Raw genomic sequence first — 24,838 nt, 5'->3', positions numbered from 1 at the left:
ATACACATGATTCCTGCTGCCCATGGAGCCAAGTTCCACTTCCTTGAGAAAGCACCAAGGTGATCTGCCCTCTGGCCTTGTCCCTCTTCTCAAGAGCTCCTGTGCTCAAACCCGGGAGGGTAGAACCAACCAGCAGCAGGTGTGCTTTGACAGCACATGCGATTCTAAGTGAATAACTCCTTGACTGCTCTGGGGCCCACCACTTTCTATATCTTTCACTACTCCAATGGTCTACCACGGGTCATGCCTTACACTAAAGGGGGTACAGCTAAGAATCAGGCACTCATCAAAGTACTGATGACTTCAGTGCCTTGCACAAATGGCCTCCTCTGCGGCTTCCTGAGCATCACACAGAGAGCTTCTCACCTCCACAGCACTGTTTGCCATGGGCGTGTGCTCTGTCCTACTGTATTGTACGCACCTAGGGTAGGGGCGCCTTCCCCACAGCCTGTGTGCCGAGTCCCCATGCCGGGCTTCGACTTCATAAGAATTTGGGCAGCAATAGAGCAGTCGGTTCCCACTCCCCAGGAGCCACAGCTGGACACAGTGCCACAACTCGAGGACATGATCCCGTGTCCCTCTGCCCTCAGGAAGTTGTCAGTGGCAGTAAACACGTACTCAACCCTCTCATATGCCAGGAACCCATCCGTGGGGGGGCTGCAGGGGGAAGGCTTCCATCACCCAGCCTCACCTTCCATGACCTTGTCCCAGTGGACGACCAAGCAGCTTCAACTACTCAGATCACAGGACTCTTCTCACACCTGCTTCCTTCCTAAGACTGGGGCCTGGATCAAACTCAAAATTCTTTACCCTTCTCAGTAAAATTTATATTCTGCGCCCCCTCCCCATGGTGAGAGCAGAGAGACAGAAGAATGAGCAAATTACACTTCTTTTGAAGGTAATGGTTCCCAATTGAGTAACTGAAATTGTGACCATTCTGGATTTTGGAGAGAAAAACCAAAATTCACCATCCCACCCAGAAAAGCAACTTGGAGAAGGTCAAAATTCCACTTGTAAAATCATTTTATTGGTATAAATATACATATGAATAAAATACCTTCCGTTTGTAATGTAAGTGAATATTTGTGAAATGTCTTATAAAGAGTAGTATTTTGATTTTTTTTTACAGGTGTCAAAGTATTCTCTCTTAAAATCACACATTAAAAGCTAATATGCAGACAGAAATTAAAGGCCTCCAAAAACATGAATATTCATAAAACCTCATTCCAATCAACTATATACAGTAATCTGGGCACGTGGGAGAATCAGCCAAGGGCCTCTCACTCCGATCTCAGCTGAGCTTGTTGATGGTATGCAGAGGTCACCAACCAAGCTTTCAATGTACAATTCCACATCAGGAAGGAGGACGTTCCCCATGGGAGAATGTAAAAACCATACCCAAGATCTAATATATATAATTTATACAAATTATTCATTAGTGTGCTCTGTTAATATAATTACAATGTGCAATTGCATACATCAAGAATAAATTGCTATATCGAGTCGTGTGCAGCTCCGACACAAGCACACAAGCAGCTCCCCAGTCGGCTGCACGCTGTCCCTTGTGTGTGTCCAGTTAGGTCGTTTACCTCCAAAAACCCATCCTTGCGGGGCCATCGGTAGCTGCCTCGGAGAAGTTCAAGTAGGGCCCATGGAATCATTGCTGGCTTTCATTGAAGGCATAAGAAGGAATGTTTAGAAATCAAGTTACCAAACGTCAAGGGTTGGATAAAGACCAAAGAAATGTGCTTTGATTACCAAGAAACAGATCTGTTTCTATATTCAAAAAGAGGCGGGGGGGGGGGGCAGGGGGGCAGGAAGGAAAGGAGACATTCAAGCACCAAGAGAGAGCGTCTGGGACTAAGGGGTGTTGCTCTGTCCCCGTCTGCGGCAACCCCACGGCAGGGCGGCCTTCACACAAAGATAAACTCTTTCTCCGCTTCTTCTCCGGAGTCACTGGATTTGCTGCCGTGACGCCCGTCTCGGCTGGAGGGCCGCTGCTTCTGTTCCTGCTGCTCCTGGGGCTGCTGGCCCCAGCTTCTCCTTGACACTGGAAGAGAGGGGGGAGGGAGTGGGACAGTTTACTGAACAGGTCCCGCCAGTGGCCCGACCACCTTGGGGTGGGCTGCGTAGAGCCCAGGAAGCTGGGGCCGGGGGTCAGGCTGGACTTCCCCGGGAAGCACTTACCATTAGGTTTGGAGACTTGAGACAGACTGAAAATGGAGCGACAAAAACAGCACCAACACCAGGACACACACAGACACAGTCTATAACAGGGTGAGCCTCGAACAGGAGAGTCTGAGGTGGGACCCCCGGGGCCGAGGGCAGTGGGCAAGCAAAGAGGTGACAACGAGGATGGAAGGGCGCTAGAGCCGGTTCCCTGGCAGCGGACTGCGCAGTCTCGGCTGCCCCCTCCTGCTAGAACAGGGCAGACGCCATGAGCAGGCGGGCGCTGGCTGGACAGACATCCCCGTGAATGCAGATGATGTAGGGCTGGCCAGGGGTCAGAGGTCACAGCAGGCCCTGGGAATCTCTGTCAGACCTTTCTCAGAGAACCGCCCTTAAGTCTTGTGAAAATGCATTAAGTAGTGCCGATGGCACTTTTGTATCTTTTGGTCACAGAGATACCATGAGAGGTGCCTGGTCTGATAACAGATGGAAAGAATCCTTGGAGATCTGACAGAGCACTGATGGGACAATCATTGCTGGAACTGGGCCTCTGCTGTGTCACCACTGCCCCACGAGCTAGGTTTTTAAACTGCTGATCCAGGATATAAACTCAAGCTGTCTCTCATGGCTTCACTGCTGGCAGACTGGGGACAGGGGTCGGATGCTGTTCTCCAGCCTTGTTATCCAGGGTCATTAAACTCCGCTCACCTTGTCTATCATATAGACACCACGTGAGCTGAAGATACCACGTCCTCACCCTGTCTGTGCTTAGAAAGCAGATCTTAGCTACGTCATCACCCAGTTCAACTGATCCAAGCCGGAACACAGCACTCCAGTACTGGGACGGAGCTGGGATTCATTTACTGTCTCTGAGCACTTTGCCTTTGGCATTACACTAAAGTCCTCATCTTGCCAGGAGTTAGCTATTTAAATTTTAGCCCACTGTGGAGTGCTTTAAGGGTGTGAGTTCATTAATCCTAATAGTCACAATCAAACTCCCTAAAGGACTTCTGCTTGCCAACACAGTGGTTGTCAGGGCCAGATTCAGAATCCTAGACAATAAAAATTTCAATTTCTGGTTAGGGCATTAAACTGAAATCACACAAAATTCTGAAAAGAAACAAAAAAAAAAAACCTTTGAAATCTCATCATGAATGTTCTTTTTTTTAAGTGTTTATTTCTTTTTTGCTTACCAGCTTTGAGCTAATTCTCAGAGGGGGAAGAAAGCAACAAATAGAAATTGTAATTTTCACTTTTTAAGTATCAGGTTGGTTAGAATTAAGAGCACCTGTTTGAAAAGTCCTTTGAAAGTTGTTAAAATGCTAGGTTTGAAGAAGGAGGTAAAAAAAATTCTATAAATATCTTAACCCTTATCATAAACCAATTTCATAATAACACAAAGAGGCCCTTAAGTTATCAGCCTCTGCATGTACTAAGAACAGGGGAAAATGGGGAAGATTTCTAATATTTCCATCTTGAAGATACTTGGCAACAGAGCCAAACATTACTTGTGATAGCTGCTAGAAAAAGCTTCCATTCTGTTTTAAAAATAAGTTGTTCCCCTACATCAAATGACTCAAAAATAAATTTCCAACACTACAGATTTGAGGGAAGAAATAAATATGGTGAAACACTGCTCTTTTGTCTACAATGTATTTCTTCTAATTCTTGGGTTAAAACAGTCAACAAACATTTCCTACTCTTGTTTCCCGGAAGTCCCAGGGGGAAATCCATGTTCCGTGATGATGTGACATGGGCACTGCCTACCAATGAGGACATTTATGTAGCCCAAGATGTCGATGTCACAGATTAAAAGCTCTGATAACGCTAAGATCTTGATAACAAGTGCAGCTGAAATTTAGAGGAACCCAACCTAGGGGTCTTCCAGCACAGAGCAGACTGCCCTTCTGCCCCCACCCAGGGGTCCGTTCTCCCAGGCCACTGATCCGGGGGTTCAGGGGCAGCGTGGTGGGGGAATGGGGAAGATGCGGTAAACAGATAGATGTTAACAGCCCGGTTTCTGGGTCTGTGACACAGAACCACTGCCACACTTGCGATCTGCCCAACATGGTAACTGACAGGGAAAACAAGCTGTTCTTTCAAGATTGCTGTCGCAGCCTTTCACCCTGGTGAGGACACTATTTAAAACTTCACGCTACGTGTGTTCACCTGCGTTGACGCAACTCTCCCACCTGTGAATGTGCATGTGAAAATGAGATGAGTGCAGGCCGACACGGCCTTGGTGTTGCAGGTGAGCATATCTCACGGGCTAGAAAACCGAAGCATGAGAGCCACCCATGCAAGTCCCAACTAACGTGCTTAATGCAGAAACCAAAACATTGGGCCTCCCAGCTTCCAGCCCTCTCACAGGCCCCTGTGCAAACAACTCTGTAGGGGAAAGTTCTCCAGCTCAAGTGTGCTTTCTAAGCCATAGGAGCACCCACCTGATTGCACATAGTTCAGCTGCTGATCACAATTATGTTGAAGCTGCTTCGGTCGGGTTTCCATTAAAGGATGGTCTAAATACAATTAGGTCTGCTTGAAACTTAAAGCTCTAGAATTCATTTTCAATATATTTTCCAATTCTGAGTCTTTACTAATTCACTCTACTTCGACCTCCTTATAAGCAGCTTCATTGAATGTTTAATCTTATACAGGGGGAAGAATCTTAGAATCAGGTTGTTCTAATACATTTCTTCAATGCAGCCTTTATTACAGTTAAGAGGATTCGAGTGTCTCCATCCTGTCAATGCACGTATTTGTTACCATTCTGTCTGCCATTAAAACTGTGATGAGAGACACTCCAGTAAACGAGCAGGTGACCTACTCCACACAAACACTCCCTGCATGTTCCTATCCTGTCTACACTGGCAATCATCAGTACAGACAGCCTCCGGTATGGAGTCTGTCACTCTCAAAGATGATTTGACTCTTCATATTGCATATATGCAAATATATGCATGGTAATTAAAAACCTTCTGAAACGTACATATAAACTCTGAATTAGATTCATATGAAAATTTGGGATTTTCTTCATTGTAAGTTGTGCTGATATCCAAATTTTCCTGGATGAAAACATGATGATGAAAGCAAGATAATATTCTGTAGTTGGCTTTGATCTTTTACACTTTCTAGCTAGAGCCAAAAATGCAACTGATTGTTAGAATTTCTCTTGAAGAACTCATAAAGGGAAAGTGGGACCTGGATCTGGTGGGGAAAGTGGAACACAGCACTGGTTTACAGATGGTAAACTGTTTGCTGGCTGCAGGCTGGTTATGGACGAAGCAAGCAACACATCAAAGGAACCTGAGGATCAGGTTCCATTACAACACATACGAAGCCGAAGCCATCTATTTTCGTCAAGAAAATAGCATAGACTCTAACAAAACATCACAGCTTATAATTCAATGTAGAGAGAAAATGATATGAATTTCAAAAGATGTGGTCACAAATACTTCCAGTGAAAGAAATTAAGCATTTTACCTGTCAAATCAATATTTAAATACACACAATTAAACATAATAACCGTGATTTAAAAAAAAAAAGAAAAAAACACACAGCATGCTTTGAGAACAATAGCCTCTGTTTGTCTCATGAATACATCATTTAGGAAATTTAAAAAACTGTTTCAGTGTCAACAAAGCTGCTCTTAAAGACTTTAAGGAAAGTCCACGCTGTGGTTGCAATAATCGCGCTGCTAAATGCTGTGTTTTTAACCAAAAAACTATTCAGAAAGCAGACTGCTATGCAGTTCTCAAAGGTGAAGAGAGTCAAGTGCTAGAATTGGCACTAACAAAAAAATATTAAAATATTAGACATAAAGTTACTTTAATTGAAATTCCTGTAAAAATGACTTTTTGGTGCCTGCCAGAGACACGTTTTTGATTTCAAGAAATCAAAGCAGAAAAGTAAATATAAGATGGTCCTATTTAATTCCATCAAAATTTGCTGCAGTCCATCACAAGCAGATTTCAGCTAACGGGGTCATGGGAAAATCCGAGATAGACACACAGTGTCTCCTTCTTGTCTTTCTGTGGTCTGGCTGACCTGTGTTCAGCATCCTCTTTTTACTCTGACTCAAAGCCTTACTGGATGATCCATGTGACACAGGGGCACTCTTTGTGTGACAGAAAGTGATTTCTGTGGCTCCCAAGAAGGAATCTGACATCAAGAGTGCTCTGTCAACAATCAAGTGGTCTAAGTCCAAGGGTACAATAATTCAAATGTAAATTTCTAGGATCTAGAAACCTCTTTGTAATCTCAGATATCCTTAACAAAAAAGCAATATAGAGACAGAGATTCTGACTTGATATATTCTCAGCAAGAAATCTAACTGTCTTCAAAAAACACCTTCAGTTTTCATTTATGTAACCTTTTCATGACTGAAGATAATGGAGACTTTCTTGGAGAAAATTTCTTGTAGAGAGACTAGCTATTATAACACGTGTGCACACAAATCTACCATGTAGGAAATCCTTTAAAAGCAAAGAGAACCAACATCAGTTTTCCCTAGCGTGGCTGTTACCTGGCCCAAACAGAATGTTCTTTCCTTATACAATCTGCAGTCTTCTGCAGTCTTGGCTTTATGCTGTGGGTGGTGTCCTTAACATCACCCCATCATCTGGCTAGTTTGTACCCTAATACCAGATAAGTAAAAGCAGGTGGCTCATCCAATGGTGTTGGCTGAGAAGACAGACTCAATACTGATGCTGGTGACTAGTTGGTAAATGCTCCTCTGTTGTTGTTGTTGTTGTTGTTGTTGTTGTTTTATCCATATCAAGGAAAGTTCTCGTAAACAACAGTTCCCACTTGCAGTTTCCTAACTCACTGGGCTGTTGAGCTGTGAGATAGATCATAAATTTATTATCTTTATAATGCGCTCAAGGGTGAGAAAGGTTTACCCTTTTGCCATGAAGATAACTTACCCCTACAAAAAGATCATGCCCATTAACTTGTCTTCTGAAATAGTTTCTTAGGAAGGAATGAGGGCATGGAGTTAGAACCAGAATGCTGGTTCTATTTATTCTGGTTCTATAATTCACCTAGTCTAGGGGAGTCTAAACACACTTGCATTAAACCTGATAAAGTCTTACACAAAGGAAAGAGTCTCACTCCAAGGGTAGAATTCCTTTAAGGACACTTTAAAAATATATGACTCCTCCTTCTGAGATACTAAGATTTTCCTTAAATGAGTTTTTAAGCCACATTTATAGAAACTTGCCAACCAGGGAGCAGGTGAGTACTTTAGTCACAGAAAACAATCCCTGTGAGTTAGCAATGCTTGTTCTAACATCTCCCACTGGAGGTTAAAGTTAATTTGAAATGTGTCTTTTTGTCTCGTGGAATTGTTCTCACCTGAACAGAACATTCTAGAACTTGCTAGAGCGCCAAATGGAAGACAGGGTCAACAGAGAGACTGCTGATGCCTGAAAACTGGTGCTTTTTCTTGCTTGACAAAGAATCATAAAATGTCCACTGAAAGATCGCAGGCATGACCCAAGGTCTGCAGTTAGGGGCTCTTCATTCATCCCTTCTACAAAAGTGTGAGGTGTTCAGCCAGTACCCTCCGGGGAGTAAACTGCTACTCTGAGAATCTCTGATCCAATGCTAGCTGATACCAAACAGAAGAATAAGATATAAAGGAAAAGACCAGGCAGCATGACCCCAAATACAAAAATAAACCTCAGGATCACAAAAATTTGAAAGGACAAGTCACCAAAGTAACCTGATCCTCCTCATGGGAATCTCTAAGTTTAGATTTTTAAGTCAATAATTTTTTTTGTCTCAAATGGAAGGATCATTCCATTGCCATTCATGAGAAAAAAAACAAACCAAAACATCTCAATAAAACAAAAACATCTCCCCACATCTGTTGTATGCCTAATCCCTGCCCCATCCCACGATACAAGTTACTCAATTAAAGTTTGTTTTTGTTAGTGCCAGTTCCTAAGCTGTGGGTCAGCGAGGGATGAAAATCGAAGGCTCTAACCATTTGTTGGCTGTGACTTCCTGTGCCCAATTGCAGTCACTTCCTCTTCTGCAATGGCGGGGTACAGTTCTGCAGCTCTTTTCCCTCCACTGGAAGGCTTGCCAGTGCCATGATCTGAATGTCTTTTGTAATAATCTCCTCTTTGCACTACTGAGGAAAATGGATTCAATTTACCCTTTACATTAGCAGATACATCCATGTGCTGACAATAATCTTTAAAAATATTAATATGAAAAGATTAAAAATCAGTTCACCCATCCCACTTAAGAGTCCAGGAACCTACAGTGTTGGTCCTTGGCAGATACACCATTATCTGTAGAACTCAACAGCCAACATTATGGGAACATCGTGCAAAATGAGGTGAGCTCTGGGTCTGCCCCAAAAAGGTACTAACAGAAAGGCCTGGTGTTACCATTTAGATTCCACAATGGATGAACGAAAATCACAGTCACTATGCAGCCATCTAGAAGAACATAGCAATTTACCTGTTTCAGAAATGAGTTGGGCACGCTAGTCCAGGGAAGCACAGAACAAGGGAAGGAAGTAACCAGCGTGAATGCTACACGAGAAAACAGGAGTGAGCAAGAGAGGAACAGCTTCTAAGGAGAAAGACGGGGCCCACAAGTGGCTACGGCTCTCGGGTTACCTTAGCAGACAAGCAAAAAAACAGGATGAAGTTCAAGTCTAACTACGTTGGACATTGACAAGCTGTACTCAGACCTCGTGTAGGGCTCCAAGCAACGGAAGTGCTCGCTACATCAGCACGATCCCTGTGATAAGCTTATTCCGGATCCCAGATGGGAAACCAATGCTCCCTCCAGCTCTGCCGTCCCAGTCATCCCACTGGAGAGAGGGGGTGTGAACCCTTCCTGAATTTCACTCCTTGGGGATCGAGGAAGAGAATCGGAACATCTATCCCTGAAACCCTGAAACATCTGAGTAACAGTTCATTCCGTCTCCAATGTCCTGGGAAAGTTGGAACATGGAAAATTTTCACGGCAGCTCAGTGCCTATTTGTGGCATCCAGTATCTCACCCACTTTGTTAAGGAGAGAGGCTCAGCAACACATCCTCACTTGTGAGGCTGACAGACTATTCCAGGCTATGTTTTGATCAAGCACACGCATTCAGAAAACCAATTTTCTCAAAAATGTTAAAACAATAATTTTTATCCAACCTCCTGATTTTTTTTAATTTGGTAAATCCGTTAAAATGTTGATTGCTTTTGACGAGATGAACATTCCTCCTTAACCACTACCATTCCCTTCCCTACCTCCTCCATTTCTCTCCAACAGGATTCTCCCAGGCATTTGCTTGGCTTCCTTAAACATAAAGGTGTCAGTGAGCAGTTCCAGAAAGGAGGGGAAATGAGGGTAGGGTGGGGGAGGGGTAAAATGTGGTCCACAAGGGCTCTCAGGGGGCGCCTGCTGGCTCAGGTCACTCTGACCAGGTCCCACCAAGGTTCCTCCCTTGGCACTACCTCTTCTACGACCTTGGCTCTGCTCCTGAGCCTTGTGATGACCTACTCCATGGACACCTGACACACCATTCGTGGCTTTAGTCTCTCCATTTGACAGCACTGCTTTATCAGCTTCTGTCCAAACCCCACTTTCTTCTATCTGTGGGCAAAAGGGGAGTGAAGCATCTCCCCACAAAAGAAATCTGCAAGCTGGGATGAGGAAGTAGTCAATGTTATTTTATGAGACTCCCAAGCCACAGAGACAGTTCTCAGCAACACCTCCTGTAAACTTCAACCCAAGACCATTACCAGTAAAGGAAAAGTAAGCCATTCTGGCAAGAGAGCAGAGCCAGAGAGATCAAAGCATTCTGAAGCATCGAACAAACCTCAAACAAAACAGCAGCTCCAAACCACAATGAGCACCATCTGGACCCAGATGGTAACTCTGCGACTCTAAGATTGGGGTGGCCCTTGGAGACAGCATTTACCTTTTACACAGGACAGAACCCGAAAGTCAATGGAGCATTAAAGAAGGGGGGAGGAGAGTGAAAGAAATGGCACTGAAGCAGATGTCACCAAACCACGCCCCACCTCTGATTGCAGCTGGTAGCCATGGGAGGAAGCACTCCAGTGGCAGGATTACCTGGCTGCAGCGGAATGGGGAGATGATGCCCCGAGGGTGTCTGTGCAGGTGCAGCACCTCTGGGAGTGGGGCTTATGTGCTCATGATCCAATCTGGGTCTCTCGGGTCAGGGTGGGCTGTTCTTGAACCACAGCACCAGTGATTTATGGCCACTGGGGGGAACTGTTCTTGCAAATAACGAGATCTACAAATCTATAGGTCACAGACCAGGTTCTGACGGATCTACTGATTACGCTTCTCATTCTTCTTTAAGACCCAATGTTATCAATAATACTGAATCAAGTTTCCAACCCAAAAAACTATTCTGGTTGCAAAAATGTGATCCAAAAGATGTTTCTAAGTGCAGGGTTAATTCCTTCCTTTTGGAGTGACCCTCTTCGGAAAGAGCAGACCCAAGACAGTTCCTTACCTTCCTGGGAAAATGTCCTGGGACTGGGCTGGGGGCTGCCCTGGCCGTCTCGCTCCTTGTCGGAAGGAACTTTTTTCAGGACAGGCGGAAGAAGAGCCACTTTAGGGGAGCTAGGGCCGGATGGAGAGTCTGGGAGGTCCTCTACAGAGAAACAAACACAAGAATCAAGCTGTTCCCCAGTCTGGATTCCATGACCATGAGCCAGGCAAGTCTTCCAAAACAAATGAGTCATTAAAAACACATACTAGAAAGCAACAACAACAAAAAAGATTGGCCAAAAAAAAAAAAATTAGTTTTGTGTCTTTGCTTGAAGTCACACCCACAAAATAACACCTGCTTATCAAAGGTTAAAATCTGCATAGATGGGAACTGATCGTGCAGGTGTAGAATTTCAACCTGTCTGCAGATGAGCCACGTTTCCTCTGTCTCAAACACAAAGGCTGCCTAAGCTTCTTAAAATATGTAATATTTATAACTCATCAGCCTTACCTGTTGTCAGTGCCAGTGAGGCGGGGACAGTGGATACACAGACACACAGATGTTCACACCTGCAGCTGGGTGCATGCACCACACACATATGCTGAGATCACTAAGGATAATGTGGAAGCCCACGGACTTTGCCACAGAAAGGATTTTTGTTTTTGTATTTTGATCACTGGACAAAGAAACTAAATGACCCACCAGGCTCGAAAACAAAATGGGACCAGAGTTCTCATCTCTTAATTCTAAACCCCGAGCCATTCCACTCTAATTGAAAGGATTTACTGAACTGGGCTCCTTTCTCTGCTGTGTTACCAGAAGGTAACTCTCAAGTTGGTGCGTGTGCGCACGTGTGTGCATGTCCATATGTGCATGTGTGTGCATACACGTGTCCATCACGGTAAGACAGCCCACAGCCACATGCTCCCCAGCCTCGCATGCCCCCTTGCTTCGCTCCGTAAGCAGGTGATCTGGACTGAGCGTCGCCCGACTCCCCAGACTGATGCAGACGCTTCACCCGCTAAGTTTCCTGTTCACAGTCGCTGGATTAAGGGCGGGGAAGTGCTCTCATTGTGGGTTCTGGTAGGTGGGCGACCTCAGATCTCTGGGGGCGCGCCCTCAGAGGGTAGTTCTCGTGACAGGGTTGGTGATTTAGGCCGAGTTTGGCCCCTGCGTCCTGGTTCACCACGCGATGCTTCTGCCACACCTGCTCCGCTCTTGCAAGCCTCCACCAGCTGGCCAGACTAATGGGCCACCTGAACCTGGACTGCAAACCGCCAAGCTGCAAGCCGAAATAAACCTTTTCCTGTCCGCATGCTCCTCACAGGTATTTTAGTTAAATTTGGTGACTACAGTGGGGTAGGACAAGACAGGACGGCCCTGACCATCTCTCAGAACCACAGTGGAGAAGAAAAGGGATGGGAGAGTTCAATTTTCAAGCTCCATAAAAGCATTCGTTTGGGAATACAGCTCTCAATAGACAAAGAACTATGCAATAAATGAATATATTCAGTAAATAAGTGGAAAACAAAAGCCTCTTGCCATACGATATTGGGAACGCAGGCTAGCTTCACAGTCAGCATTAGCAACCACGAACTGAAACACTCACTGCACGTATCTGTGAGAACGTTTCTGTGCTTCAGGCTACACACACACACCTTGTGGATGGGACACGGCAGAAGCAAATCTTCCGAGGGGTGATTTGCTATCAAAGTTTGCTTCACTGTTTCCTGTGCGTCCACTCTCCCTGCTCCTGTGACGAAGACACTTTGTGGGCACCAAGAAAACAGTACGTCTTCCTTCTCATAATGAACCTCGGATGGCCGGCGCCACGGATCAGTAGGCTAATCCTCCACCTAGTGGCGCCGGCACACTGGGTTCTAGTCCCGGTCGGGGCGCCAGATTCTTTCCCGGTTGTCCCTATTCCAGGCCAGCTCTCTGCTGTGGCCCGGGAAGGCAGTGGAGGATGGCCCAAGTGCTTGGGCCCTGCACCCCATGGGAGACCAGGATAAGTACCTGGCTCCTGCCTTCGGATCAGTGCAGTGCGCCGGCCAGAGTTCGCCAGCCACAGTGACCATTGGAGGGTGAACCAACGGCAAAGGAAGACCTTTCTCTCTGTCTCTCTCTCTCACTATCCACTCTGCCTGTCAAAATAATAATAATAATAATGAACCTTGGTGTGCGGAAAAGTCTGAACAGAATTAAGAAGTCCTAAGTGACCTGCTTCAAGCGTTCATTCCCTGAAGTGACCCCCGTGTTCCCTCTTCTTGGGGACCTCTCTTTGGAGACAGCCACCTAGTTTCTCAAGGGATCAAGGGGCCGTGGACCAGCAAGAACTGCGCTGGTTGGTCACTGGGGAAGTGAAGGGGATGTGGGGGCGAAAGCAGGAAGTTGCTCACGTGGAAGGAGAGTGGCACACAGGAAGCTCCCTGCTTCTTATGCACCCATGCCGTCTGCACGCTGCACCGCCCCGACGCCGTGCACCCGCTACGGCATGCCTGTGCTGGGAGAGCCCACGGGAGGAATGGGCACGCTGCAGTGGGCGCAGCCTGTGCCCAGTGCCTGTGCAGTGCTGTGACTTGGCCAACTTCACGGCCCTGCCCCTCACATGCCTCACCCGTAAACTGGCGTGGCGCTGAGGGTGCTGGGAGCTCAGGCTCGTGCAAGCCCTCAGCACAGAGCGTGACACAGATGACAACAACTCCTCCCTCCCTCCCTCCTCCTTCCTTCCTTCCTCAATATTTTAGTTTTTGTGATGATATATTTTTAATTTGCTGGTGAGGATGTGGCGACCAAGGTTCCCTAATCCCCTGTTGCAGAAAATGAAACTGGTACAACCATCATGGAAGACAGTATGGATATGCCTCAGAAATCTAAACGCAGATCTGCCATATGACCCAGCCATCCCACTCCTGGGAATTTAACCAGAGGAAATGAAATCAGCATGTGAAAGTTACCCACACCGCCATGTTTACAGCAGCTCGATTCACGACAGCTAAGATATAGGCTCAACCATATGTCCATCACTGATGACTACACAAAGAAAATGTGGCGTATACATACACGATGGAATACTATTCAGCCATCAAAAAGAATGAAATCCTGCCTTTGGCAACAAAATGGATGCAACTGGAGGCCATTATGCTTAGTAAAACAAGCCAAATTCAAAAAGACAAACATTACACGTTTTCTCTGATTTGTGGTAGCTAACATACAGAGTACCAAAAATAAATGTAATGTGTATCAGTGAAACTGACATCTTGGGATCTGATCACTGTTTATAGCCCTGGTGTGTATTCCTGGTGAACAGGTCTTTCTCTTTTTTCTTGTTGAGCTCTTTATTTAGTGGTGCATTCAGCCTGTGATTATAAAGTAAATTTAAAATATATTATTGCAAAAATTCAAAAAGAAACAAAAAGCAAGTCCTGGTCTAATCCCTGGCTCAGACACAGAGGAGCTGTGTTTTCCCACCTGTGACCCTCATGCTCCGAAGGCAGCCTTTGGAAGGGCTGAGCCCTGGAGACCGGCTTTGGAAAGTCGGGCAGTGCACAGGGCCATGGGCCCAGACTGATGGGTCAGGCTCGCCCCCAGCCCACCTGCAATGCTGAAAGCAGACACGGCTCAGCTCCCAGCCCTCCCACGCAGTGAGCCTTGGGGCTGAACAAAGGAAGCCCCTGGCCCTCACCACCTGTGCAGCTTCCTGCACAGTCGCCTCCTGCAGCAGCCTTGGAAACCACCCATGGGCCCCGGGAAGCCACCTGGTCCCAGTGTGGAGCCCTTACCAGGCCTTGAGGAGCTCCTGGGTTTCTGCGGGATGGTGGGCCGTGCGGCCAGGCTAGGCTTTGGCGACTGCAGCAGGGGCTTGGGGCTGGTTGGCGTGCTGGACAGGCTGCGAGACCTCGGGCCCACCTCCGCCCGGGGGTCAGCTTTGCTGTTCTTCTCCGGAGTTCCCAAACCGAAGCGGTTCTCTGCAAGACCTGGGTGCGGTTTAGCCACTAGAATGAAAATGGGTACAGAAAGCAAGGGTCACCCTCACAATCGGAGGCAGGAAGTCTGATACACAGCTACAATCACTCACTATCATTTTTCATCACAGTTATTAGAACAGACACATGTTATTCTGGAGTGTTCTTAGAATCAAGACGTGCTGGGGGAAGACTACAATTCTTTGTAGGCAAGCAAAAACCTGATAGTACTTTCTTTTTTTTAAAGATTTATTTATTTATTTGAAAGTAAGAGTTACACAGAGAGAGGAGAGGCAGAGAGAGAGAGAGAGAGAGGGGTCTTCCATCCACTGGTTCACTCCCCAAATGGCTGGAGCTGTGCTGATCTGAAGCCAGGAGCCATGAGCTTCTTCCGAGTCTCCCACAGGGGTGCAGGGGCCCAAGGACTTGGACCATCTTCTACTGCTTTCCCAGGAAATGGCAGAGAGCTGGATCAGAAGTGGAGTAGCTGGGACTAGAACCGGCGCCCATATGGGATGCCGGCGCTTCAGGCCAGGGTGTTAACCCGCTGCGCCACAGCGCCCCCTGACTACTGCAGAGACGGCAAACGGGACTACTCCAGAGTGAAAGGCTCCATAACCAGCTATGAAGAGAAGTGCTGGGTTTCATCTTTAAGAACTTCCCTAAAATTATTTATCCATTAGAAGGGTGACAGATGAGAGACAGATCTCCCGTCTGCTGGTTCACCACTTCCTTGCCTGTCCAGCTGGTGAGGTCACACTGAAGCCAGCAGCCAGGAGCTCCATCCAGGTCTCTCCCATGGGTGGCAGGGACCCAAGTACGTGAGCCATCGTCTGCTGCCTCCCAGGGTGTGCATCAGCAGGAAGCTGGACTTGGGAGCAGAGCCAGGACTCAAACCGAGGCCCTCCAATACAGAGCGCAGCATCTAACCTGCCTGCCCAGAACAGTCGTTCGTAGCGCATCTGAAGCCTCTAGAAATTTCTCACATCTAGTCTAAGGCAAGGGGACAACAAACTGTAGACCAATGCAGGTTGACTGCCCCTTTTCTGAAATGCTGGAGACCATAAGTGTCTTGGACTTAGTTTTGGAACATTTGGGTACACATAATGAGATATCGTGGAGGAGGGATCCATGTCTAGATGCAAAATTCACTGATACACCTTAGACACTCAGCCTGGAGGTAATTTCATGCGATGTTGTGTCGGACACCTACACACGCCAGGTGTGAGGATCCTGTAAGAGCTCAGAACGCTTCAGATGCGGGAGAAGTTTGCGTTTTGGATCGGGGGTGCCCAGCCTATGGTCAGCCAGGGCTCTGGCTGCAGGTTCCGAGGCAGCTGAACCAGGCTGAAAGTCACAGGCTCGGGCTTTGTGAGAAGAGCTCAAGACAGGCCACCGCACCTGCTCCCCTCGCCCGCACCGCTGCTGTAATTGCACTGCTAGCAAAATGAAGCTGGTAAGACGGGACTTATAGTCCAGTCCTTCCTGCCTCCAGACGTAAAGCCAAGCACGAGAACTTCCGACAGCAAAGTCAGGGTCCTGGCGCAGTGTGCAAGTCACGTGCGCCTGCAGCTTCCATGGGACGTATCTGATGCTTTCATTACACATAAAAAATCCCAGGGGTGAAGAACACAGGGCTTCACTCATACTGAAGCTGCAAGCAAGGCAAGAACATTCTCCCAGACCCAAGAGAGCAGCCGCCCGTCTCCCACTCAAACAAACCACGCTGAGCTTAAGTTTAAAGACATCACCTTTGTGTCCATTGCCCCTCTCCACCTCCGTCATCAAAAATGCCCACAACTCACGAGGTACCGACAAAAAGAAAATCAGACTCCTCTCCCTTATCAGAAAAAGTTGCCCAGTTCAGGCAGGAAGATGCCATGGTTGGGGCCAAGGCAAGGGAAGAGAAAGACCCTTGGGCCCCGACATTCCTGCCTCCCTGGTTTCTTTTTTCCCTTTTGACCCTCCCGCGTGAGTGCTGCAACCACCAGGGGGAGTGTACTTCCTGAGGCGACCGCACCACTCACCTGCCCCACCTCCATCTGCCCGCTGCTCCGAGCTGCTCAGGGCCGGACTGCAAGCATCCTGGGAGAAGGCGTCGCTTCCGAGCTTCTGGAAAATTCAAGCCCCAGACCCCGTGAGAGCACGTTCATTGAATGTAGAAGGCGAAACAAAGCAGGTAACCAATGGCAGTAAGGGAGGTGGGGACCATGTCTGATGGCCTCTGCTGGAGGACACCACCGCCCCCTACCACGCCCCCTGCTGGCCGCCATGGGGACTCAGCTGTGGGCAACACATTCTGTTCTGAGTGCCCAGGTGTGGCCGGTTTCCCGGGGTGCTTCCTCACAGGGGCCAGGTGCACAGGGCCCAGGAGAACCACTGGGTTCTGGGACATCCACGCTGTTTTCCTCACCAAGAACCTGCACACAGGGTCCGCAGCCCCGGACGCTCCACGTGATGGAGATACCTGAGACACCTGTGCTCCAGAAACTCAAAGGCCCCTCTCCAAGCTGGTTTCCAAAAATCTCATTTTAAAAGCAGTGGAAACCTTTCCCACATCCATATGCAACAAGGGGGGTGGGGGGTGTGCTAAATCAGGGCTGGACCCTGGGACACAGCTCTATTGTTCAGATGAACAGGCAGGTCAGAATTCACTTTTAAAAATCTGCATTTGTGATGCAAAGATGCATGGTTAATGCCAATGACTTAAGTAGGAGCCACAACGGATAGAGAGAGGATCCTGCTATGTTGCCCTGCAGGGAAGAAATGCCCAGCAGAGTGAGGTGTTCAGATACAAGAAAAGTCAGGGGAAGCCCACGACTGCTTAGTAACAGGCAAAGCTCCAATCAGCAAAGATGATCCACATCTACCCTCCAGCTGCGAAATCAGAGGGACCTCCCCGAGGCAGTCCCCTGGCAACCTGCTCATCCCTGCTCACCTTAGCTTCCTGATGAATAGAAATAGCAAACACCTGGTGCCAGCGCCCGGCTTTAAACTGTTCCTGGTGACACCAGAGAATCGCTGGAAATAGGTGAGCTCTGACTCTCTCCCACTACTGGCTGATCAGCCCTGGCTGAGTCAGAGAGCAGCATCCAACGCAGACAGGCTGAGTTTTGCTCTGGGAAAGTGTAACAGGTGCACCTTTGCTCTGCTGACACCAGGCAAGTCTCTGAGAAGAGATGTGCACACAAGCACGCAGCTACCACAGGCACATAACTTGGTGTCGTTATGGAAAAAGGATTCAAAGGAAAGGAAGCCCGCGCCTGCCCTGTGTGTCCAGGGAGAGAGTCTGCAGGAAGGCTGCCTGACATTCTGTACCCCAGCCACCTTGCTTGCTTGCACCTCAGCCCTGGCTTTCTAAGATGCTTCCAGATCCCAAAGAGGACAGCAGAATAAGGGCCAGTTGTTTTTGTGCAGGCAGTTGATGTGGTGGCCCCCAGGGAAAAATATGGCCTCTAAGCATCCACTAACCATCACTCTCCTCCATTAATAAATGGTAAACAACATGTCTTCACACTCAGAGTTCTTTTCCTCTAAATGCAAGACAATAACGTAGCTCAGAGATAAGATGCCACATATTTTATCAACAGCATCCTTATCACTGGGGCAAGGGTCGCGACCTTTATAATGGATGCAGTCCTGGCATTTCAGGAGGAAACACCCTAAGCTAAACCTTGACAAACTATTATTCCAACAGGGCATCATCTTAGTGCTAGGGATTCTTCATGAGGGCTGTTGCTTTCCACTGCCACAAGATGGCGCTAAGAGATCATTCATCCAAGCCTTGACCAACCAACCGCTAAACCAAGAATTTCATCACTTTGAGACAATTAACATGTCACATTCAAAGTTCACAGAAAAGGACACTCTGGAACTTCTCATCTTTCCATCAGAAAAGCAGCTGTCCATCATTAGAAACAGTGATTTAGAATCAGCTCATAGTGAAAACAGCACATTCGCTGCTATAAAGAAATGTGTAAAAAGGACTAAAATGGAAACATTTCTTTGGGTGTCTTATTCATGATTCTGAAAATCCAGAGATGAAAGGAGCAAGCCGTGTCAACCCAACACTTCACACAAAACACGTGTGCAACTTTTCCCTTCTTGGGAGAAGCTAGCTTTGCACAAGTGTTCAGGCCCAGCAACTGACATGCAAGGTACACATGGGTGCACTTATCCTAATGACGACAGTAAGGGCAGAATCCTTCAAGTCGGTAGAGGAGAAAGGACGGGGGGAAAGGCACATTTTAAAAGGAGAGTCAAAGAACAAATAATACTTTGTGTCAGATTTGGGGGCTGAGCAATTTTTAAACTATGACACTCTTCTTTCAAGCCACAGAAGGGTCAACTCTTCAACCAGTCCCTGCGGAACAGTCTGACTCTTGTTTCTTACATCTGGATTTGGTAAGGGATCTGGGGGACTGGAACAGGAATCAGGTATGCAGTAAGTCTGTATAATGCTTCAGCATGTCCCCTGCCTGGGGCTTCCTGTCTGAGATCCCACTCGGGTCTCCACGTGGATTCACCGGAGTTTCTCCCCGCTGGCGCACAGCAAGCACCCGGGCAGGTGTGCCAAGGCCGGCGTCTTCACAACCAGCCCTACCTGCAAATCATCCGGCTCTTGTGCGCTCAGGGCCCCACGGAACACTCCGTCCCGCCTCTGGGCAGTGTTGCGTTTGGGAGTTTTGGGTGAGACATCAATTTTTTTTTTAATCTCTCTCGCACCCCTGGAAACTAAGAGGGGCCCACACGGAACCCAGGGCCAGCCGGAGGCCACGAGGGCAGACTCACCTTCTGCGCGCTGGCAGCTCGCCTCTCCTGCTTGGCTTTCATCTCGGCCAGCAGCCCGCTGCCCATCACCTGCACGCCGTACCTCCGGCTGCCCTGCGGGCTGCCCCTGCTATCGCTGCGGTCCGCCTTCGGCGTCTCCTCCCCCTGACTCTCCTCCAGCGAGTCGGGGGTTTTGATCTCCTCGGTGGTCCGCTCAGCCGTGCCGTTGTGTTCCGCCGCCCTGGCGTCCTTCCTGGGAACATCCCCGGCCGCGCTGCGGGCGGCCCCCTTCGGGGAACAGGGTTCCTCCGCCATCGGCACCATGGGAGGCCGCTCAGATCTGGACCGGGATTTGATGAGGTTGAGAAAGCCGCTTTTTCGAGAATCTCGCTTTTTCTTCTCATCTCCGTCACCAAGCTCGTGGGACTCTGACCCTCTGCCGGAGCATCTCCTGCGTGGCAAACGGAGACACGGATTCTGTTGGTCTGAGTGTAAATGTCTCAGGCAAAAAATGCAAAACTGGAGGTTGCTGTCTAGGCAACAAGTACACAGAGGCACTTTACAAAGTGGACTCCAGGGGGTCGGTGTTATGGCGCGGTGGGTTAAACCCCCACCTGTTACACGGCACCCCATATCATAGTGCCAGTTCAAGTCCCGGCTGCTCCACTTCCAATCCAGCTCCCTGCTAATGCACCTGGGAAAGCAGCAGAAGATGGCCCAAGTGCTTGGGCCCGTGCACCCATGTGGGAGACCCAGATGGAGTTCCAGGCTCCTGGTTTTGGCTTGGGCCAGCCTTGGTCATTACAGGCATTTGGGGAATGAACCAGCAAATGGAAAAGCATTCTCTTAAAAAACAAACAAACAAACAAAACATTGAGTTGATGTGAGGGTCAGGCATGTCACATAGTGCTTAAGGCACCGCTTGGGACACCTGCATCTCATATCCAAGGTCCTAGATTCAAGTCCCAGCTCTGCTTCAGATTCCAGCTTCCTACCCTGGGGGCAGCAGGTGATGGCTCACGTCCCTGAGTCTTTGCCTCCCACACAGGACAGTCAGATGAGTGTCAGGTGCCTGACTCCACCTTGGCTAAGTCCTGGCTGCTGCAGGCACTTGGGGGAGTGAACCAGTGGGCCTTTGTCTCTGATTCTCTCCCTTCCAGTGTGGGGGATGCGCTAAGCCACTGGACTTGGGAAACAGCAACGCGGAATGTTACCACCATAACCACAAGGAGCAGTGTGAAGGTGTCCGCGGTGGGACTGAACGCAGTGGGGAGGTTTTTATGTTTCAATGCTCTCTTCAAGGGCCTCTCTGTGCAAGAACTCCCAACAAAGCTGCTCTCCTCGGAGACCTGTGTGGGTGACTGCCTTATTTAATTTGGGGGAACCTCCTAATAACCCTTGCATAATTCTTACGTAACAGCTACTCAGTAACCCCTTAGATAATTCTTAGATAACCCTCACTGCCCAGTCCAAAAGGAAGGTTTGGATTCTTGCTTAGATGTACCCAGAATTGAAAAGAGGCCACAGGATTAAAAGAGGAGTGAGCTTTGGTAGTTTTCAGAAACAGACTACTCTGACACCAGGGTCACGGAACGGGAGACAGAATAAGTACAATAAAATAAGCTAAGGGCAGACGTCACACGGAACTCTCATATGAGATCGGGTGCCCATTCAGCTCCCCTGAGTCTCCATTAACATCGCAGCAGGGGACTAAAAAGTCCCCCTGGCCCTGCCCCTCCCATGCTGTGGCACAGCGGGTTAAGCCACCACCATCCCATACGAGCACCAGTTCAAGTTCCAGCTGTTCCACTTCCAATCCAGCTCCTTGCTAACGTGCCTGCGAAAGCAGCGGAAGATGGACCAAGTGCCTGAGTCCCCCCTACCTACATGGGAGACCGGGATGCAGCTCCTGGCTCCTGGCTTCAGTCTGGACCAACTCTGGCCATTGCAGCCATTTGGGAAGTGAAACAGTTGGTGGAAGATCTCTCTCTCTCTCTCTCTCTCCCCCTCCCTCCCTCCCTCTGTGTAACTATACCTTTTAAGTAATTTTTTTATTGGAAGGTCACAAGCCCCACAGAAGAGAAAAGGCAAAAATAAAATAATTTGAAAGCCCAAACAGTTATGAGTAAAAAGTGACCTGTGGGTGTGAGAAAGCTGAACCCCACGCAGGAGGCCAGGTAGCAAGTGCTGGTGAGAGATGTGCCCAAGAAAGTAACACTGGGGGCCGGCACTGCAGCATAGTGGGTAAAGCTGCTGCCTGCAGTGCCGGCATCCCTTATGGGCGCCAGTTCAAGTCTCGGCTGCTCCACTTCCGATCCAGCTCTCTGCCATGGCCTGGGAAGGCAGCAGAAGATGGCCCAAGTCCTTGGGCCCCTTCACCTGCGTGGGAGCTCCCGGCTCCTGGCCTCAGATCGGCACAGCTCCAGATGTTGTGGCCATCTGGGGAGTGAACAAGCGGAAGGAAGACCTCTTTCTCTGTGTAACTCTGACTTTCAAGTAAATAAATAAATCTTAAAAAAAAAAACCAGGAGGAGCATTCTCCTGGGCTCCTGGCCATTCCACTCAGAAAACAAGACATCGAAGGAAGTACACTATAGGAGGGACCGCCCCACTTTGCTCTGTTGATGCTCCTACTGCCTGAATATTCTACACTGAAAACACATCCATCTATTCCTTATGCTGTAAAAGAATTAAAAACCATACCAACTCTCAAAGGATTATGTGTGCTCCAACAGACGTGTGCAGAGGATTAAAAAGAAAGTATTAAGTGTCCAACAGGAGAGAAACAGCAATTAATTTGGGGGGAAAAGGTGCAGTCTTGGGAAAGCACAAAAGGATAAATAGCATTGGGCTTGGTTTTTGAAAGATAAGAGAATAGAATTTTGCCAAGTATGGTAGGCTAAGCCGTAAGACGAGTGTCAAAGAAGACAAATAATTGAGTCTTAAAGCTTACAGGATTCAGTAAGGTATACTGTTATGGATATAGAAACGTACCTTACTTCTACCTCACCATCCTGCTGTCGCAAGATAAGGCACATCAATCTACGGAATGGACGCTCCCTTCCCGGCCGGCTCCCGGCCTGCCCGCCCTCCGCTTATCAGCAGGGTTTAAATTCGCTCCTGAATTTGATATCTCAAGGTGAAGAATACTTGACACACACAAATCCATGTTAAGAGTATATTTGGGGGCGGGGGGGATCTGCATTTAGGTGAGGATTAAATAACTTGGTTCAAAACACACTGACAGACTGGAGTGTTCCATTGAACAGCTGTTAACATTAAGTACCAGCAAATTACCTTCCAAGGAAATTCTGCTTAGTAATTAAAGAACTCTTTTCCTAACTCCAAAGACTCTTCACGAATTCTAACGTCATTCTGACAGTTAAATCATGACATTTTGCAATGATTTAGGTCCCTTCCATCACCACCCTCTCCCCAAAATATATCTAATTGTGGACAAGGAGAATTTCGAAGTAATTCCAGCATACCCAGTGACCACTGCCCTGTATTGGAGCCATCCAGGTGACTATGATAAAGCACTAAAAAGAATGGTGGCACAGTTTGTGGCTTGGTGTAGAACAGAATAGTTCTCAAACTTGAACTACCTCAGCATAACCTACAGGGCTTATTAAAACAGGACTGCTGGCTCTCACCCCCAGGGTCTTTGGGGAGGGGACTTGGGAAACTGCATCTCTAACAAGTTCCCAGGTCACATTCATGTCACTGGCCTGGGGTCACATTTTGTAAATCAGTAAATGCCCAAAAATAAAATCAGACTGAGTATACTAAGTTTAATTGTAACTCTTAGAAATGCACGAGGCTGGCACTGTGGCATAGCAGGTTAAGCCGCAGCCTGCAGCGCCAGTATCCTCTTACGGGCACCAGTTCAAATCCTGGCTGCTCCACTTCCAATCCAGTTCCCTGCTAATGCACCTGGAAAAGTAGCAGAAGATGGCCCAAGTGCTTGAGCCCCTGAACCCACATGGGAGACCTGGAGGAAGCTCCTGGCTTTTGGATTGGCTCAGCTCTGGCTATTGCAGCCATTTGGGGACTGAACCAGCGTATGGAAGCTCATATTCTCTCTCTTCCCCCTGCTCCTCTCTTTTCATCTCTGTAACTCTGCCTTTCAAACAAATTAATCCTAAAAAAAAATGTAAATGCAAATTAAATAGCACAATTAGTGAAATGACTCTGAACTCACTTGGAATCCATTTTGGTCACCTTTTTGGTGAAAAATTCGTCTACACCTTCATCGACTCTCCCCATCAGACCGTTCTGTTCACCATCTTGGGGGATCACACTGGCAGCACAGACCTGCGGACAAACAGACGTGACGTTAATACACAGTCAGCGTAAGTCAGCAACACTAGCGGCGTGACTCAGTGCACTGCGCCGAGAGCCAGCAGAGGGACAAGCAATCTCTAGAGCAGGTCACCACGGATCTACCTACGGAGAAAGACATGGCGGCGGCAGGGTGCGTGAGCTCGAGACGCTGGTGCCTGCCAGGGTCCTGTCCACTGGTGCGTCCAAAGCAGCCCGGGCCTCACTGCCTGTGATGGTGGCTGTTCCCCAAGACAGAGTGACAGGAATTCCCACTGAGGTCTGAGCGCGGCAGCCCAGGCGGCCAGTGCACGGGAGGCTGACTGCTGGGAGCGCCCCTGGCAAAGGCCAACAGCAGCTTCTTCGATGGCCGCTCGAAACTCTTGGCTCTTTCCTTTCCTGCTTGCTGGAAGAGCCCAGGTTGCAGGCTATGAACACTGATTCACCTAAGCCAAACGCCATAACTTCGTGCCCCCGAGACTGGCAGGCACGGGAGTAAGGTACAACCCTGACTGAAGAGGCACACAGAGGACTATGCCGGGGGACTCACGGACAGGGTTCCCATGGTGGACGGAGTGTGTCTTCCCTGCGTGGCCAGGTGTGAGTGCTGCAGCACCCAGCTCACGTGTCTACAGCAGCGACACAGAATGGCAGAAAGCACCGGGCGAGGGGCTGGCACTGGGGCCCAAGGGGTTAATCTGCCCTCTGTGGTGCTGGCATCCTATATGGGCAACGGTTGGAGTCCCAGCCGCTCCACTTCTGATCCAGCTCCTTGCGAATGTGCCTGGGAAAGCAGCAGAAGATGGCTCAAGTGCTTGGGCCCCTGCACCTGCATGGGAGACCCAGAGGAAGCTCCTGGCTTCAGCCTGGCCCAGCACTGGCCATTTTGGCCTTTTGGAGAGGAAGACCTCTCTCTTTATGTCTCTCCTTCTGTGTCTCTGTCACCCTATAAAATAAATGGGTAAATCCTTAAAAAAAGAAAGAGAGGAAGCACCCAGGTGCTCATGAATGATAAATCAGCCCTGGATCATCAGACTAGGTCTTTTCGTTAGGTAAGAAAAATCAGTATTTCTCATTGTTTAAGTCACTTTTACTTGAGTATCTTTTTTTTTTTTTTTAAAGATTTTATTTATTTA

At 48.2% G+C, this 24,838-nt stretch overlaps 1 protein-coding gene across 9 annotated transcripts in view; it reads right to left on the bottom strand.

Annotated features, from left to right (window-relative positions):
* Positions 1-1,005: 1,005 nt before the first annotated feature.
* The window catches only part of CARMIL1 (capping protein regulator and myosin 1 linker 1), a 317,796-nt gene continuing 293,963 nt past the window's right edge, over positions 1,006-24,838 (bottom strand). For 4 of the 9 annotated variants that reach the window (XM_051855017.2, XM_017344956.3, XM_051855022.2 and 1 more), the window contains 7 exons: positions 23,584-23,696; positions 19,404-19,833; positions 16,640-16,724; positions 14,430-14,642; positions 10,669-10,809; positions 8,159-8,308; positions 1,006-2,050 (listed from right to left, as the gene is read on the bottom strand). In XM_051855017.2, coding sequence (XP_051710977.2) covers positions 1,914-2,050; positions 8,159-8,308; positions 10,669-10,809; positions 14,430-14,642; positions 16,640-16,724; positions 19,404-19,833; positions 23,584-23,696 — 1,269 coding nt within the window. In that variant the 3' untranslated portion in view covers positions 1,006-1,913. Of the gene's footprint in view, positions 2,051-8,158; positions 8,309-8,643; positions 8,669-10,668; positions 10,810-14,429; positions 14,643-16,639; positions 16,725-19,403; positions 19,834-23,583; positions 23,697-24,838 lie in introns of all 9 variants that reach the window. The other 5 variants (XM_051855019.2, XM_017344958.3, XM_051855018.2 and 2 more) reach the window with 4 other exon arrangements.

Source organism: Oryctolagus cuniculus, chromosome 5, assembly GCF_964237555.1.
Source record: "Oryctolagus cuniculus chromosome 5, mOryCun1.1, whole genome shotgun sequence".
In the NCBI taxonomy this organism is placed as follows: Eukaryota; Metazoa; Chordata; class Mammalia; order Lagomorpha; family Leporidae; genus Oryctolagus; species Oryctolagus cuniculus.
This window is presented reverse-complemented; position numbering and strand designations above follow the sequence as displayed.